Source organism: Poecilia formosa, unplaced genomic scaffold, assembly GCF_000485575.1.
Source record: "Poecilia formosa unplaced genomic scaffold, Poecilia_formosa-5.1.2 Scaffold11, whole genome shotgun sequence".
Lineage (NCBI taxonomy): Eukaryota > Metazoa > Chordata > Actinopteri > Cyprinodontiformes > Poeciliidae > Poecilia > Poecilia formosa.
Window position 1 is genome coordinate 4461923 of NW_006799950.1, and position 16598 is coordinate 4478520.

Genomic DNA, 16598 nt, shown 5'->3' on the forward strand with positions numbered 1-16598 from the left:
TCACTGGTCTGTAGCTTTAATTTACCAAATTTATATATACATAAAACATTATTAAGCAATTACCAAAAGTAAGGTTTAAAAATGGCTTTTAAGAGTTTACTAATAATCATAATACTTTAATAATACTGGCAGGAAACGTAACTTTGCAATTTATTGTAATTGAGTTGAATTTGTAGGGGTGAACTATCTTCGCGTGCAAACACTCTTTGCAGGAGTTACGTCAGCGTAATAACTTCGTGTTTCGACGTGATGCCGTCCTCTTCCTGTTTGTAGTTTTTCATCTTCAAAACTACAAAGCAGCATCCTGTTGATGCCAGTGAACATGAGCTTGGCGGGGACTCGTCGCTTGGTGGTGACTCTGCGCTTCTCTTCTCCCATTTGCGCTCCTTGAAAGGCCCAAGCCCGTCGCTTGTGTCCGGACCGCGGCAGCGATGTGCCAGGAGGGGGGCGAGGCGAGGGAGGACTGCGGCTCCCGGGAGGAGTGGACGCTGCTGTTCTGGACCTCTCTGGCCGTCATCGTCCCGGTCATCCTGACGCTGTGGTGCAGCGCGCAGCGCTCCAAGAGGAAGACCTACATGAAGGAGTTCTTCAGGAAGAGCAAACACGGCTGGCACTACACGGACCTCTTCAACAAGCCCACCTACTGCTGCGTCTGCTTGCAGCACATCCTGCACGGAGCTTTCTGCGACTGCTGCGGTGTGTGCGCCGACGAGCAGTGCCTGCGCCGGGCCGACAGGAGCCTCCCTTGCAAAGAGATCATGGCCCCGTCTCGCCCTGACGGATCCACGGAGCACCGCTGGGTCCGCGGAAACGTGCCGCTGGCTAGTTACTGTGCTGTGTGCAAGCAGCAGTGTGGGACTCAGCCTAAGCTCTGCGACGTCAGGTACCACAGATATCAGGCATGATCAAACAATAAACACATCACTGTGACTTCATTAAGGTTTTAGATGAAACATACAGATAATGAGTAAAACGTTATCTATATACACACATTTTAAAAAGCTACACGTGTTAACATAAATCTTTGAGTCCATTAGATTTGGCAGATGAGCCAAAATATCGATAACCATTCAAACTCATTATCGGTGTCAAATCGATACTAGTGCGGTAAAAAGCGATCCCAGCAAAACCACTCCAAAAAGTTACATGTTTAGGAATTTTCTACACACACACACACACACACACACACACACACACACACACACACAGATATATATATAATTTTATTTTATTTTAATTTTTTTGAAAATGTGATTTAAATTGGAATGTCGTGGTGTCACATTAAACCTTCAATAAAATGAAGCAAAAACACGATTATTAATGATAGACATCCTATAGTAACAAAATGTTTCTTGTAGAATAGTATTATAAACTGTAGACATTTGTTGTCTTTTTGGCCTTTCCTATTAATACCTAACCAACATTTCCTTGGTTTTACCAGATGATGAGCAGAGATATTTCTACATTTTGTATTCATATTTGAAAGCTTTACGTTCCAAGATATTCATTACTTTTTACCAATGCTGTGTGTGAAGCTGCAACTTCACTGTTTATACTTTCAAGCTTCTCCGACGCCTGGTTTTCGTCTAATCCTGGGATGTTGACAGAACTCGTCTGACAGCCAGAGAACAAACACGGTTTAACTATGGAAAGACGTCCCACCTCATTTCTGCTTAACTTACAAATAAGAAGGCATGTTAGAAAAATGCATTATGCATTTGGAAGAATTTAAACAGCAAGATTAGGTTATGCAAAAATAAAACGTAATATAAAAAAGTTGGTCATTTGAAGAGGTAAGTCTGAGGTCAGAATCGGATTGATTAGAACCGCTCCCTCTACTTTCCCGTCTGATGAGCTGCTGCTGTTGTCCAACGTGTGCAGGCTTGATGTTGCTCTTCTCAACTCCCCGTTTGTGGTCTGACCCCAAACTGTCACGGTGCGTCTCCCTCTGCGCCTCCTTTTCAGGTGTGTCTGGTGTCAGACCACAGTCCACGACGACTGCATGGACGGCTTAGCGGACGCAGAGACGTGTGACCTGGGCGAGTTCCACAGCCTCATCATCCCTCCTCACTACCTCTACCTTGTCAACAAGCTGCGCCGCCGGCACCCTGACGAGTTCACCAAGGTGCGACGCATGTGACGTGGATCTCCTGAGTCGCTTCCATTTCTTAGAGCGGTGGAGAAAGGGACTATCACCTAGCTGTTTTTTGTTTGTTTGTTTGTTTGTTTTTCCTGCAGCTGGGGGCTTCCTGTGGCAGTAGCTGGACTCCTGTGTTGGTGTTGGCCAACACACGGAGCGGCAACAACATGGGGGAGGCTCTGCTGGGAGAGTTTCGAACGCTCCTCAACCCTGTGCAGGTCAGCTTCCTCCAGGTTAAACCTGTCGTAATAAGCATTTAACCGAATAAATCCAAACGAGCTCGATAATTTCCATTCTGATTATTGATATTTTTGTCTACAGACTTTGTAATCCATTTTATTCATGGCTTCGGTTTTGAGCGTTTTGTTTTTTTTTTATTTCTGGTTTTTTGTTTTTTTTTTATTTCTGGTTTATTAGTGTTTTTTGTGGTTCTTTTGTTTTGTCTACTTGATATGTATTCCAGTTCCAGTCTAAAGTGTTCTTTACAAAATTCAAAAGTTCATCGTTTTTTGAGAGAGCAAAGAACGATTTTTACAGACTTAAAAATTGTCTGTTAAAAAACATTAACTTTTATTGCAATAATTACTGGGACAATTTATCGTCCAGCAAAAATCGCTGCCGTGTCAGGCCGACTTCAGGTGCGTCGGCCTCCGATCTGATCAGAACGGCTCCGTCCTTTTCCAGGTGTTTGACCTTTCTGAGCTGACTCCTTCCAAAGCCCTCCAGCTGTGCACCCTGCTGCCCCCGGGCAGGGTCCAGGTGCTGGTGTGTGGAGGTGATGGCACTGTGGGCTGGGTCCTGGATGCAATAGATGCAATGAAGCTCAAGGTACGATGATGAGATTTTGTTCAGCTTTGATGAAGTCCAGAGCTTTTTCAAAAATCCCCAAAAACCACAAGAAGTCTGGCTCCTTGGAAGAAAAATGAACGAGAAATGTACAATTAAAAAAAAAATAAAAAGGGAAAATCATGGTAATGCACTGTTTTGTGATGATCTCTCATATGAAATCTCAATAAAACTAAATTGTGTGTGGTTAAAATGTTACGAATTGAGCCTTTTTTTTTTGTTTTGTTTTTTCAAAGCAGCATATGTCACCTTTTTTGTTTCCATTTTTTATTATGCTGCTTTTCTTTCAGGACCAAGATCAGTTTATCCCCAGGGTGACCATCCTTCCTCTGGGGACAGGAAATGACCTTTCCAACACTCTGGGCTGGGGAGCCGGGTACGCTGGGGAGATCCCAGTGGAGCAGGTTCTCCGTAACGTTCTGGACGCAGAAGTGGTGAAAATGGACAGGTGGGACTTTTTTTTTTATTAAACAGTTTGAACGTTGCATGTGGATACTCTTCTTGGTCGTTTCGACGCTGCTGATTTGCACAATAACAATTTTCAGATGGAAGGTCCAAGTAGCGTCAAAGGGGGTCTACTTTCGGAAACCAAAGGTGATATACGTACATAAGTTTTTCCAAACTTTTCTGTGCCAACATGTTTACAAGCCAAAGCTGACCTGCTGAACTTCTCCCCACCCTACCCCCCACTCCAGGTTCTGTCCATGAACAACTACTTCTCTGTGGGGCCGGATGCTCTGATGGCGCTCAACTTCCACGCCCACCGTGAGAAAACACCCTCATTCTTCTCCAGCCGCATCATAAACAAGGTTTGAATACGCAAATCCCGTTCAAACTAGACCGCACTCGTATTTTCATATGAATACACAGCTACTGGTTGTAAATTTGGTGGCTTTGTTTTCTATTTGTCCTCCCTCAGGCCGTGTACTTCCTGTATGGCACCAAAGATTGTTTAGTGCAGGAATGTAAAGATCTGGATAAAAGGATTGAGGTACGGGTAAGCTTTGTCAATGTTGATTGTACCTGATCTGCTTTTATTTTAGCCAATAAAGCTGCTGAAAGGAGCACAGTATAAACTCTCCTAATGAAGCAAAAAGCAGTGAGCTTCAGCTGAGCCAGGCTACTGTCATCTTCTTTTATGCAAAGTGAAACTAAGCCTATAAGTAGTTAATGCACATATTCAACAAAAGCTTTACTAAGTGCAGAGAAAGGCTCTGGAGCGCCTTTTAACTGGAAAGACTCTGCTACGGTTCAGTTTTAACAACACTGAAATAATTTGGCTGCACAGTTTACTGGAATGGCTTCAACCTCAACCTGATTGAAAGCTTAGGGACTACGAAAAATCAATCAATCAGGAAATCAACCCATCTAAACTTTGCCAATTCCGAGAAAAATTCCAAAATCTTTCATTTGTCTTTGGAAATCTTGGACCTCTACAGATATAATAGCACTATAATTCTGTTAGGTTAAGGAGTTTCACAATGCTGCCTTTTTGGACATCATGCGTGGCAGGCACTCAAAAAATCAGTCTGATTAGTTTTACTAAGACAAAACTCACTGATATTTAAATATTTAAATGACATCAGCCCGGGTTTAAACTAACCCCCCTGCAGCTGTAACCTGTAATCAACCGCAACTTGATAAGAAATTAACCAAAACACTGACAATTGATTCATCTCTGTTAATCTCCAGATTATGGTACAGATTACTGCAGATGTTGAACTCTCTCACCTTAAATGGTGAAGATTGTGGTTTAAAAGTAAACGCTTAAATAATTTGATGTCGTTATCAAACAAAGATGGAACCAAACTGTTAATTATGGAGCCTTCATTCTTGTGACTTTAATCGTTGATGGCGTTTACCACCCCAGCTGGAGCTGGACGGGGAGAGGGTGGCGCTGCCCAGCCTGGAGGGCATCATCGTTTGCAACATCGGCTACTGGGGAGGAGGCTGCCGGCTCTGGGAGGGGATGGGAGACGAACCCTGCCCCCCGACTCGGTGAGGCCTGCTTAGGTGTGAATGTGTAAGGAGAAGAAATCCAATTTTTTTGGGGGGGTGAGGCTCATGTGACCGATGCCCTGAACCCGCAGGCTGGACGACGGGCTGCTGGAGGTTGTGGGTGTGTTCGGTTCTTTCCACTGCGCTCAGATCCAGGTCAAGTTGGCAAACCCTGTGCGACTGGGACAGGCACACACCGTCAGGGTGAGAGCATACCCTTCCTCCCCCTACACACACACACACACACACACACATCTGAATGACAGCAGTAGGCCTGTTTGTTGCTCAGCTGATGTGTCTTTGCATGTAAAACAGGTAACTCATCTCGTTGCTCAGGGTGGATTTTAATGCCAGGTGTGAGTGGCCTACTTATGTCTGAGTCACATATTTGCATTTTATTACCTGGTCTGAACGAGGCCTTACTTGCATTTAGCAGCATTTTTAGACTTTTAGAACTTTTATTTTTATGTCCAGTGTTAATAATAAACTGTATTTATTGTCCAGAATATTTTACTAAATCAAGTTACCAAAAAAAAAAAATCCCCAATTTCTAACCAAAATAGTTATTAATTTAGTTATTTAATATATAAAACATTTATTGGGTTGGCAAAATGTAAAGAAAAAAATTTTTTAATATGTTTCTGAATATATTCTTTATTTTATGGAACTATATTCTAGGGGTGCAGCGATTGCAGTTTTCTGGCTGATTGCCCATTTCCAATCTTTAAAAAGCCTGACCTGCCGATTCTGACTTTGGTCGATGCAAAGTTGTTGTTTTTTTGACTGAAATATCAGCAAGAAAGTCACTGAGTTGGCTGGGGTGACTATTGTTGCTGCAGACTTGACCTGGTGGGCTGGTCTGTCAGTCAAACCTCTCTCACAGGAGAGCAGAAGAGGACAGTGTTTGATCTTTGGACCTTTGCTGTGATAGATAAGATCGGCTTCACGTCTAAGTGTTTGCCGATCACCTGTCTCCCAAAATTAAGAAAATATTCACCGATAAATCAGTACACCCCTACTATATTCATAATTTTTCTAGTAGCTACACTTTCTATCAATTATGTACTGCATATGTATATATATATATATATATATATTTTTTTTTTTTTCCTCAGGATTATTTGCTGACAGATACGTATTATGCGCTAAAACTTCCTTGTGGATCAGTGGCGTGTGTTTTTCTAACATGTGGGATTTTCAACCTCCAGCTGGTTCTGAAGAGCTCCACCATGCCCATGCAGGTGGACGGGGAGCCCTGGGCTCAGGGGCCCTGCACCATCACCATCACCCATAAGACCCAGACCTTCATGCTGTACCACAGCACTGAGCAGACAGACGATGACGACGACGAGTCCAGCGCCTCCGAGCCGGAGAGCCCGGCCCCTCATGACTCCCCCAGGCCCCCGTGGTTGACTACTGTGCAGGCGTGATGCGCCTCAGGCATCACGAGATCCTGAAACGCCTCCTGTCTTGGTTTCTGTTTTACAGTCCGACTTCACTGGTCCGCCGCCTGCTTGAGTTTGTCTCCACTTCATACACCGGGTCTCGGTTTTGAATCCTCGTTTTGTGTTCTTTGTCCTTTATCTTTGAACCAACATTTGTTCCAGCTGAGAGCTCAGGCATTTACTATCTGGAGCAGTCAGGCGGCGGCGAACATGTTAAGGAAAGCTTTCTGTTTATTTGCACTGATCCCTCGTGCCATGTAGATTATAGAGTCTAGAGATAACTGTGCTGTATTTATTCTGCTATATTTAAAACAGAGTGTTCGTTTTAGTGAGCCAAATTTAACTCGTTCTCCAAGCCCTCTAAAAGCCATGTCGGACCTGCAGCAGGCCATGAAAAGCTCTGATACAAGGAAGAGTCGTGTAAGAGATGACGGACGCCATCAACTCTCAGTGATTCATCTTGCGTTTTATGGTCTAAACCAAGCACAAAAGAAAGCTCTCTCTTGTGTCTGTTGCTGAAACTTTGAACGTTTGCCAAAAGATCCATGAGGGTGACGGAATGGCCACCGCCAAGATTCAGTAACTTGCAGACATATTCTTGCACCTTGGAGCTTTCTGCATTTTGTCAAGTTACAATGAGAGACGTCAGTGTGTTTTACTGGGATTTGATGTGATAGACAAGCATAAAGTCCTGCATATCTATGAAATGGAAGGGAAGTGGGAGAGTTTTCAAATTTTTACTGAAAATATAAAATGCTGGGAATACATTTGTATTCATAACCCTGAGTAGAGGCTGCGCTTCCAGCTTTTTGGGCGCCGCCTCTCCTGTATTTAACCCCAATCCTTCCAAGCATCTCTGCCCATCAGTCCTAACAGCATACAGGACGTCATTTTGAAAAACATGAATAATTTTCATTCGCCTTCAAACACATGTACTGTTTTCTGTTGGCCTGTCACATCAAACCACAATAAAATGTACTCAAGTTGGAAATGCTACAGTTTTCACCTTTGGAAGTGACTATCTGTTTAATCATGAGACACTGCTCCTTTAGTTTGCATCTTTGGAAGCAGTTTGAGGAGCTTTTCCCATGTGCCGAATATTCAGATTCACTAGATGTCCCTGCAGGAAACGGGCCGACTCGTTGACGGTCGATATGAAAGCACTGCCAAGTCGAAATGGAACTACTTTTCCAGCATGTAAAAAAAAAAAAAAAAAAAATCTTTCCTCATCTTTGCAAACTGTTTACATACTTTGTGTTGCACTTGAACATAGCTCCTTTCCATGATACTGCCATAAATTATACCTGCTGATGAGATTTTACATTGTGCAAGCAGTCCTTCAGCTTCTCGTGTTTTACCTGTTCTCACCATCAGGGGGGAGGCTGAGGACAGTATTTAGCGGTAGGCCCTTTCAGACCCCTTTAGTTCAGTAGTTGCAGCATCTGTTGCGTGTACCTCCATGTGTTGCTCGGGGTGAGGCTGTTGCACTTTGTGTTTGTCGGAAATCCTGGCGCTCCGAGCCATATCAGTAAAAGTCTGTAGGATGTCCAGTTAAAAGTTTGCTGCAGCAGGCTTTGAGGTTGAACAGGATCAGTAATTAGCCATGATGATGCCTTGCTGGACGACAAGGCAGCAAGGCGTCTGCCAGAGCTTTGTGTTGTGATGAAGCAGCACTTATGAAGCTCAAACTGCAGGATTCTCCCTCCGAGTTTCCTTTTGTAAAGCTGATTTGACATTTTATTGCAGGACTGACAGTGTTATTTGCTTGGGCAGACTCATAAATCCTGAGCATTTATGAGATTTTAAGCTGGCTTGTAAACAGTATTGCTTTAAAGCTAAAATGTCAGTGACAGAAAAGCAGCTTCAGCTTTAAAAACTCCACTAAATGACTTGAAATACTTGTATAATCAACGACTTACTTTTCTGCTGTCAAAATTGCTTATAAGAATCTACTGTAATGATAATCAGCAACTTTAGGAAGACTTGTGTGATCCCAGTTTACTACAAACTACCAAGAAACAGAGCTCAGAGGAAAACAAGCGTTTAATGCAAACAATCATAAAAAAAAAATGGCTGTTTACAAAATGTGACAAGAACCAATTTTGATTGAGATGAATGTAAAGAGGTGATGTTTTGAATTTGAAGACATTCCCATAAATATTTTCATACATACCCAAGGTGTTTCTGTGTTTTCATTCAATTCAATTGATAAGAATAAATTATTTACATTTCAGATGACACGGTGTCTTTAATAGAGCTTGGAAAGTGGTTTGGGATACATCACCCAAGTACCTGAAGAGGTTTGATTTTTTTTTTCTTTATTTGAATTTATATATTCTGTGTTTTCACATACAAAATAGTGACTAATGCAGTGATCAGCCTTTTTTCTCCATTTGTGTTCTTTCTAAATGGATGAATGAACATGATGCTTCAATATACAGTTATGTGTTTTCTGTGATGTTATCCAACTTAAATAACGCTTCGCATTATAAAGCAGGTGGCAGGATCTACGCACAGACGCCATACAACAGCAGAGTTAAGGTGCATGCAAAGTTTATAACCTCGCTCAGAATGATTGAGATCAGAAATGCTGTCAGTAAGGATCACTTAGCAAGTCATATCTGACTAACTGAAACTATAACCCACGGATCCATTTCCCTTCTGCTCCATATAAAGGTTTTTGACTTCTGCGTTATTTTTCTTGTACCCATTTTGTGCATAATTAACTGTAGACTTGCAATATATATATGGGGGGGAGATGAGGTGGAACATTTTAAAATATTTTTCTAAAAATCTAACCTTTCCTATTAGAAACTTTTTCATTGATATTTAAGTAATCCCAAAATGTCACAAAACTATAGTTATATTTGAATAAAGATTAAAGGCTGGTTAAGTTTAATACCCCAAACAAAACATGAAGCAAACAGTAACGATCACACCAGTGTTACTCAGCGTAGGTCCAGCAGTCCCTTCCGGTTCTGCTGACGAACTCTGACCCTGACAGTTACTTATTTTTCCTAGGATGTGGGTTTGGCCCGGCCGGTTTCCCTGACGGCGGCTGTCCTTTCGGCTTGTCTTTCTTAGCAGAATCGGGTCCTTTCCACCCAGGCTTCTGTCCTCCTTGTGCGCTTGGTGGCTTTTTGCCTTGCTCTGAAACAAAGTGCAGAATGCTTTTTTCTCTCGTGTGTGTGTAGCAGAACAGACATAACGCTGAAATGAAACACCTGAGTTTTTAAACGCAGCCTTTGGTTGCATTGGAAGAGGCCCAAGAGCAAACCTTAAAAGGCCTGAACAATAAAACTAGTTACTCCAGTTTAGGAGAAGCTACTGTTTTTATTGGCAAAAGTATCCGTGAACTTCGTCCTGAGCACAGCTGACTGCAGACACACAGTCACCACCTGACAAACAGCAGGATGCTGAACTCAGCATGTCTTCATAGAAACTCAGCTCTGGCTGAAAACTCAGGATCAAATTTAAAAAAAAAAAAAAAAAAAGTCACGTCCTTTTAAAAGGTAAAAATTTCACTGACTTTTAGGATTTTTATGTGACAGATCAATACAAATTAGTCCAAAGTTTCAGGAACAGATGTGTTGTTTATAACTTTTCCCCCCCTCATTAAAATCTGCAAATGTGGCAAGAATTTGTATCACACCATTCAAGTGTTTTGCAGCAGAATATTTCACAGAAATAGAAAGCTCAAACCATGAGATATGTTGTTTCTCACCCAATTCAGACACACAAACCATGTTTTTTTTTTCTCCTCAATAGTAATGACAACTTCCTGTTGGTCTTTTACATAGAAGACTAAATTAAACGCATAAAAAGTTTGTGATAAAGTGAAAAAATATCTTCCAATGCTCTAGGGCCCCATCTATTACACCAATTAAATTTATCAAAGACTACAGCCCTTAATAAACCTTAATATCTGATGCATTTATTTCTGCCGGGTTGGTACATGGTGAATGTGCAAACAGAATACAACGTTAAATAACTTACTGTGAGAGGGTTGGTGGCCACCGTCAGACTTCTTGTCTGAAAGGCGATAAACAGTAAAATATGAAAGACATTCTATATTTGTTCACTGAGATTTCGCTGCCGTCGTCTGTATTTTCAGTCCAAATTTATCTTTTTGTGCGTCATGATTTAATTTTTTTCCCCACACCTTCACTATTTAAAAATGCATGCTTCCTCAAAACAAATTTGCCATTTTTATTTTATTTTTTTCAAAAAACAACAATATAAAGCAAAGTTCTGATTAAAGAGGTTTTGAAAAAACCAGCCATCGATCAACGAGCCTCACATGAAATCTTTCCAAAGACAACAAGCTGATCTATGTGTTCACTGGATCAACACTAACAATGCAAATAGCTGATAAAAGATTTTTGGTGGAAAGAAAAACAAACAGAATACAAAAAAAAAACTGTTATATAACCAATTCAAAGAAATAAAAACAAACCAGACAGTTGCATTGCAGGTCATGATCTGTTTGTTTGTTTGTTTTTTAATTATTATTTAGCTGCAAGATTTTTAGAAACCTATGAGAATCGTGTTCCTTGAATAACCGACCAATGCTTCTCATATTTTAAAAGTCGATTTTAGACCAAGAACCCAAAACATTTCTGAAAATTCACCCGTTTCCATTTCACTCAACTCCTCAGTCAGAGAGTGAAATGCCACTAAAAGTTATGTAGATCCTCAAACTTAGAATAAAAACTTGAAGTAAATCTAATTTTCAAAAAGAAATATATTAGTTCACTATTGCTTCATTGTTTTCCCCTGAAACTTTTTTTTTTTAAATGACTCCACCTGGATGTTTTCCTAACATGACAAGAGTTACATTACAGTGACATTTGTCTTCAATGAGCAGCTATTGATGAAGAGGAGTGGCTGCTCTTCCTCCTACAACCCTTACCTTTTTAGCCGTACTTTCAAAATGTTTCACAGCGTACTGAAAAAATGGAGCTACAGATGGCCGGGTCATGGTGCTTGTCCAGTTAGCGTATGGTTTTGGATCATGAAGACGCCGTCTTTTACCTTTGCTTTTGGGCGGATGGTTCTTGTCTCCACCCCGACTTGGTGCCACTTTGTGGGCTGGTTTACCGACTGGCTTTCCTACTGTTTTCTTAGTCATTTCTCCAGGACTTTTCTGAGAAGCTGAAGTTTGAAGAAATCTGTAAGCTAGGTTTCTTTTTGCAGCTTATAATGTAATAGAATACATTACCATTCTGCCATTTTTTTAATGCATGGTTCATTTGTTTTGCTAGAGATGTTGGTTTGGTGCTTAATTGGTTTCCCTCTTTGTAGCCAACCAAAAATTAAGTCAAATTAATGTAAAGAGGCTTTCAGTAAATAGTTGCGTGTGATGTTTGTGTTTTATGCTACGTACGCGGCTTCTGGCCATGGAAGAACGAAGGCGGAGGCCTGGAAAAGCCAGTTGGCTGACTCTGCTGCGGAGTCCATGTTGGCTTTGCCTGTATGTAAACAGGAATATGGACGGGTTGGTAGATGGTCTGGACAGGTGGGCGACCTGGACTATGGGACCTGGGTGGAGGTCTTTGCTCTGGGGGCCTCGGGGATTCTGAAAAGAGAAATAAATAATTTGCATGCATCACAAAACAGTGCCTTGGAAAAGTATTTGTGCCCCTTGAACGTTTGTCATGTTACGACCTTAAAATTCAGTCCATTTCATTGGGGAGCAGCACAAAGAAGTGGTCTGGAACATAAAAACTAGGTGTTTTTATGTTTAAAAAGCCTGACCTGGCAATACCAATTTTTTTTTCCACAGAAAAATCATTAAATATAGCCTTAAGGTAAGTAAACTGGCAAAAGTGGGACGACTGCAGTCAACAGTGGGACATAAACAGACATGAGCTGGTGGGTGGGTCTATCACTCACCCCTCTCTCACAGCAGAGCAAAACAGTGGCCGATTCATTCTTTTTTTTTTTTTTTTTAGACCTTTGCAGAAGTAGGTAAAATTTCTGTCTGAGATCGGTTCATCATCCAAGTATTGACAAATTGCCGATCTTCCAAAATCCAAGAAAATTGGGGTTGATTTATTGGTTAGCCCCTCATAAAAACATAACATACATGGGTGCCTTAATACTTTTGGAAGGAACCTGATACGAACACAGATTTCACTTTTATAAACATTTGGAAGTAACAATTAGTAGAACATTACGTACGAAACTCGGGGGCCCGGGCTGCACTGGTTTCTCCACCAGCAGCTCCTGAGACAGAAGCTTCTGCTTGTCCTGAAAAAGACAAAGTGGCTCCATTTTAAAACACTAAAATCTGTCTTTTAATACCATTTCACTACAATTGCACGTGCATCTATGCAAGAGTAATCAAAATTCATTTTTTGGCATTTTCTACATCACATCAACCCACCAGATGCAGCATATCCAGCGTTAGGTTGTGCAAGATAACCGAACATTACTGGCTTTATTCAAGTGGGACAGTTCTAATTTTAGTGTATCTGCATATTTACCTGGTTTTAGCAGTGGTACTCTGGCCTCAAAAGGCTGACTGAAGAGCGTCATCAGGCTCTCCTGCAGGGCAGCAGCAAAGCTCTGCGTTGCCATCACCCTTTTGGAGTCCATGTTAACTCGAGGGGGGTGGGGGTCAAACTTAACCACCCGGGGCAACTCAAATGAAGCCTGCGGGGAGCAAGTGAATTTAGTGAGAAGAGTTTCTTAAGGCGCTTTTCCACTAGACCGCTCCTGACCCAGTCCACGCATGACTGCTGCGCGCTCAAGGAACAGTGCGTATAATGGAAAAGCTCACTACGTTGGGTAAAACCGCACGTTAACCGGTTAGTGCGCAACTAGCCAGTGGAACAGTGCCTTTAGTACTGCTACTGAAAGAGGAAGTGTGTTTTAGTCCCACCTGCAGAAAGGCTGGCGTTCCCGCCTGACTCAGCAGATTGTCGATCTTCTCTCTGGCTTTCTTCATCCTCTCACTGTTGTCGTTGAACTTTGTTGTGAGGTCGCGGAGTTTGGCCTGACCAGCCTCCAGCTCACAGTCCACCTCATGCTGGGCCACGCGCTCGTCCTGAGCCAACATCTCCCCTATCTGCTGGTACACAGCAGCCAGCGCCATCTTCCTCTTGCTCGCTGCGTCCTGGAGACAAGCAGACTGATTCACCTGTGCTTTATGAACGCCGACACGCGAGGTGCAAAAGTTACCTTGAGCTTGCCCTGCAGCTCATTCATCTGAAGCACGATGGTGTCAGTCCTGTCAATCTTCAAGTTCAGAATGTCCAACTTCTCCCTGAATTCATACTGCAGAGGAAGAAATGAGAAACGAAGGTCCGCTCAAAGTAAAGCGTGTTGAGGCTGAAACATCTGAGATGTTATGTCTCCTTCCCTTTTCTTACCAAAGGTTTTTTTCAGTCACAGCTGAGGACATGTGACATCATGTCCAAGACCTGTCTAGAGTAACGCTTGAACTGAGTTTCAATTTTTTGAATACATAGACAAAAAAAATAATAGTCATTTTTCCTGAAAGGTAAACTACATCTTAATTATGTTCTGACCTACAAATTCTTGAGGAAGGCTGTTGACTTGATACCTACCTGATCAGCAGACAGTCAGCTGCTAAAGAAGTTGGCTGTTCAGTGTGCGGTATCCATGTGTACTAATAGAAAGTTGCATGGAAGGAAAAAGTGTGTAAGAAAAACAAACAATTTAGCTTCTGTGAAAAAGATCGAATGAAAATCCCTCCTAAGATTCGTTAAAAAAAAAAAACAACTTCAGAAAATATCTTGGTGATACGCTTACCAAGAAATCTTTCTCCACCAAGTTGTAGGTCAAATTGTGATGGAGGGATACAATATTTATTTCACTTAATGACATGTAAGCCTTTTTTCTTTTTACTTTTATGCTTTGCCTTTAACCTACATTTTTTTATGATTATATTTAATTAGTCTCCACACACATTTCATTAATATTGATGATAATAACTTTCTTTCATAGTCTGACGGCTATTGGCCCTATGAATGATTTTATGAGGCCCATATGACCTAAATTTGACGCAATATGGAGGCAGAACAAGTTTGGCAAACAAGAGAAACAACCAGACCAGGAAGAGCATTAAAAAAACAAACATGAAGTGGCAAGATAAAAAAAAATCTAGATAATAACCAAGCAAAATATGAACAGAAAGTTAAAAGGAAGTTATGAAGTGTGATTAAATTTTTTTGTTTCTTTAAGTGCGGTCCAAAATGCATTTTCTTATTTTTAAAATGCGCAGCAAATATAAGGTGTTCGCTAAAATGAATTTAGTGAAACTCAGATCTCACTCACCGCTTTCAGGTTCCTTTGCTCCTCTGGAGAGGAAAAGCTGCAGCCTTTGTGGACCTGCTGCAGGCAGAGGCTGCAGATCAGGCGGCCATGGTCGGTGCAGAAGTGCTCCATCAGCTTGTGGTGGTCGGTGCAGATGTGCTCGGATAGATCCCCGACGGGCTCGGTCAGCTGGTGGAGGCGAAAGGTGGGGTTCTCCCGGTGGGGCCGCAGGTGCTCCTCGCAGAAGGAGGCCATGCAGGTGAGACAGGTCTGGGCTGCCTCGGCCTCCATACAGGTGTCACAGCGGACCACATCATCCCTCTCATCCTCATACCCTTCTTCGTCTTCATCCTCCTCTTCGTCGTCGTCGTCGTCGTCGTCTTCTTCTTCTCCCTCTTCCTCCTTTACGGACTGCCCTCCTTCGGTCTTGTTGGACCTGACCCTGAAGGTCTCCACCACGGTGCTGAGGACCGTGTTCTTCTTCAGCTCCGGCCTGGTCTCGAACAGGGTCCGACACTGGGGGCAGCTGTAGGACTCGGTCCAGGTGGAGAGCAGGCAGTTCTGGCAGAAGTTGTGTCCGCAGGGGATGGTGACCGGGCAGTCAAATGTGCTCAGACAGATGCTGCAGGTCAGCTCGTCCTCCAGGCTCATGAGAGAAAAGCCAGAGTCCTCCGCGTCGGCCATGATGCGACTCACAGTGGGCGTTTACAGCAAGACTGCAAGAGAGAAACGAAACTTAACACTTGCGGTCCCGTGAAGGACAAAAACTCCGTTCAGAGCGGAAAACTGAGCTAAAACGTTCACATGACCCATCGTCACCAAGCCGCATAAATTAATTTTATCCGACAACAAATTATTCATCTCATGAATCGTTATTATTCCTCCACCCACCTCTGCTGCCAGCGTTGGAGACTCCTGCCAAATGGGATGGATTTCCTCCAGCAAACTTGATCTCAACATGACCAGCTACAATTTGCCACTCCCAGTCTGTAGTCCACAGAGGAGAAAAACAAACGACGTGTGGCCATGTCCAGATTAGCTGTCTGAGCACAGACATTAGCCAACAAAACATTAAGAAATACTGTTGGAAAAATTAATAAAAATAAACAAAAAACAGTTTGTATAATAATAATAATAATAACAGCAGCTATGTCACATTGTTTTTCTACATTAACATCAACTAAGCCAACACGTTGAATTATTTCATGAAATTAAAACTGCTAGATGATTTTAGAAGTTATGCCACTGCAGTGAACAACCTGCTCTGGCGTTTAATGTAAATTAGTCAATAAATGACTTTCTTATTGTGTTTGCACGCGACAAAAGGGAAACCTCAGATTAAAAGGACTTAACTCAAGGCTTAATACATTTTGATGTTACTCACAGTGGATGAGCCGCATAATGGATATTTAACAAAAACTCATGACAAGTTCTTATTCAATGGGTCTAAGTGTAAGGATTTATAATCACATAACATGTGATAAACAGGTGTGAGCATCTCTATCAGCGCAGGAGGTTTTATGATTTAAAATGCTGTGTTTGGAAGTTGTTATTGAAAATACATAAACGACGTCTAAGTGATTAATTGAACTGGATTTATTTATTAGACGTAGAAGTTCAGACCTGTTTTTGAAGAGATTGAGTAATTCAAGAAGGAAAGGGAAAGGTGGCAGCTAGCCGTGAACTTGGATCTTCTCCAGAACCCTGTTAATACTCTTTTTTTCTAATGGTAGATGCAAATTTCTCCTTTTTTTGTTCAAATAGAAGTTGAACTCTGTTCCTCCTCTGTGTGGGTGACACTTTATTTTTGTAATTTTAGCTTTTTGAACAAATAAAAATAAAAAAACTGATTTTTTGCACATTTGAATATATTTTGTACAGATACA

General features: G+C 41.9%; 2 protein-coding genes across 3 annotated transcripts; one reads left to right on the plus strand and one right to left on the minus strand.

The window, feature by feature from the left end:
- The first annotated feature begins 223 nt into the window (after positions 1-223).
- dgke (diacylglycerol kinase, epsilon) lies at positions 224-9168 on the plus strand. 2 transcript variants are annotated; one of them, XM_016667313.1, is made up of 11 exons: positions 224-883; positions 1966-2125; positions 2239-2358; positions 2825-2968; positions 3277-3434; positions 3532-3580; positions 3682-3795; positions 3906-3977; positions 4857-4984; positions 5077-5188; positions 6226-9168. In XM_016667313.1, the coding sequence occupies exons 1-11, from the start codon at positions 432-434 to the stop codon at positions 6412-6414; spliced, it is 1698 nt and encodes a 565-aa protein (XP_016522799.1). In that variant the 5' UTR covers positions 224-431; the 3' UTR covers positions 6415-9168. The 2 variants fall into 2 exon arrangements, with proteins under 2 accessions (XP_016522799.1, XP_007544929.1); XM_007544867.2 differs by having other exon boundaries at positions 225-883; positions 6193-9168.
- On the minus strand, positions 8455-16183 carry LOC103133133 (E3 ubiquitin/ISG15 ligase TRIM25-like). Its single transcript, XM_007544907.2, has 11 exons — positions 16097-16183; positions 15604-15699; positions 14734-15428; positions 13615-13710; positions 13316-13549; positions 12918-13086; positions 12613-12681; positions 11816-12007; positions 11464-11583; positions 10426-10461; positions 8455-9579 (listed from the first exon to the last, which is right to left on the minus strand). Exons 3-11 carry the CDS (start codon positions 15394-15396, stop codon positions 9434-9436), a joined length of 1725 nt encoding a protein of 574 aa, XP_007544969.1. The 5' UTR covers positions 15397-15428; positions 15604-15699; positions 16097-16183; the 3' UTR covers positions 8455-9433.
- Between the last annotated feature and the right edge of the window lie 415 nt (positions 16184-16598).

Excerpts from the sequence above, each read along its gene's own strand:
- dgke (XM_007544867.2), top strand. The coding sequence starts at position 432 with ATGTGCCAGGAGGGGGGCGAGGCGAGGGAGGACTGCGGCTCCCGGGAG. Across the intron at positions 2,359-2,824 it reads CGCTCCTCAACCCTGTGCAG|GTGTTTGACCTTTCTGAGCT; the intron begins GTCAGCTTCCTC and ends GTCCTTTTCCAG. Across the intron at positions 3,581-3,681 it reads TCTACTTTCGGAAACCAAAG|GTTCTGTCCATGAACAACTA; the intron begins GTGATATACGTA and ends CCCCCACTCCAG.
- LOC103133133 (XM_007544907.2), bottom strand. The coding sequence starts at position 15,396 with ATGGCCGACGCGGAGGACTCTGGCTTTTCTCTCATGAGCCTGGAGGAC. Across the intron at positions 12,682-12,917 it reads AGTACCACTGCTAAAACCAG|GACAAGCAGAAGCTTCTGTC; the intron begins GTAAATATGCAG and ends TGTCTTTTTCAG. Across the intron at positions 9,580-10,425 it reads TGGCCACCAACCCTCTCACA|AGCAAGGCAAAAAGCCACCA; the intron begins GTAAGTTATTTA and ends ACTTTGTTTCAG.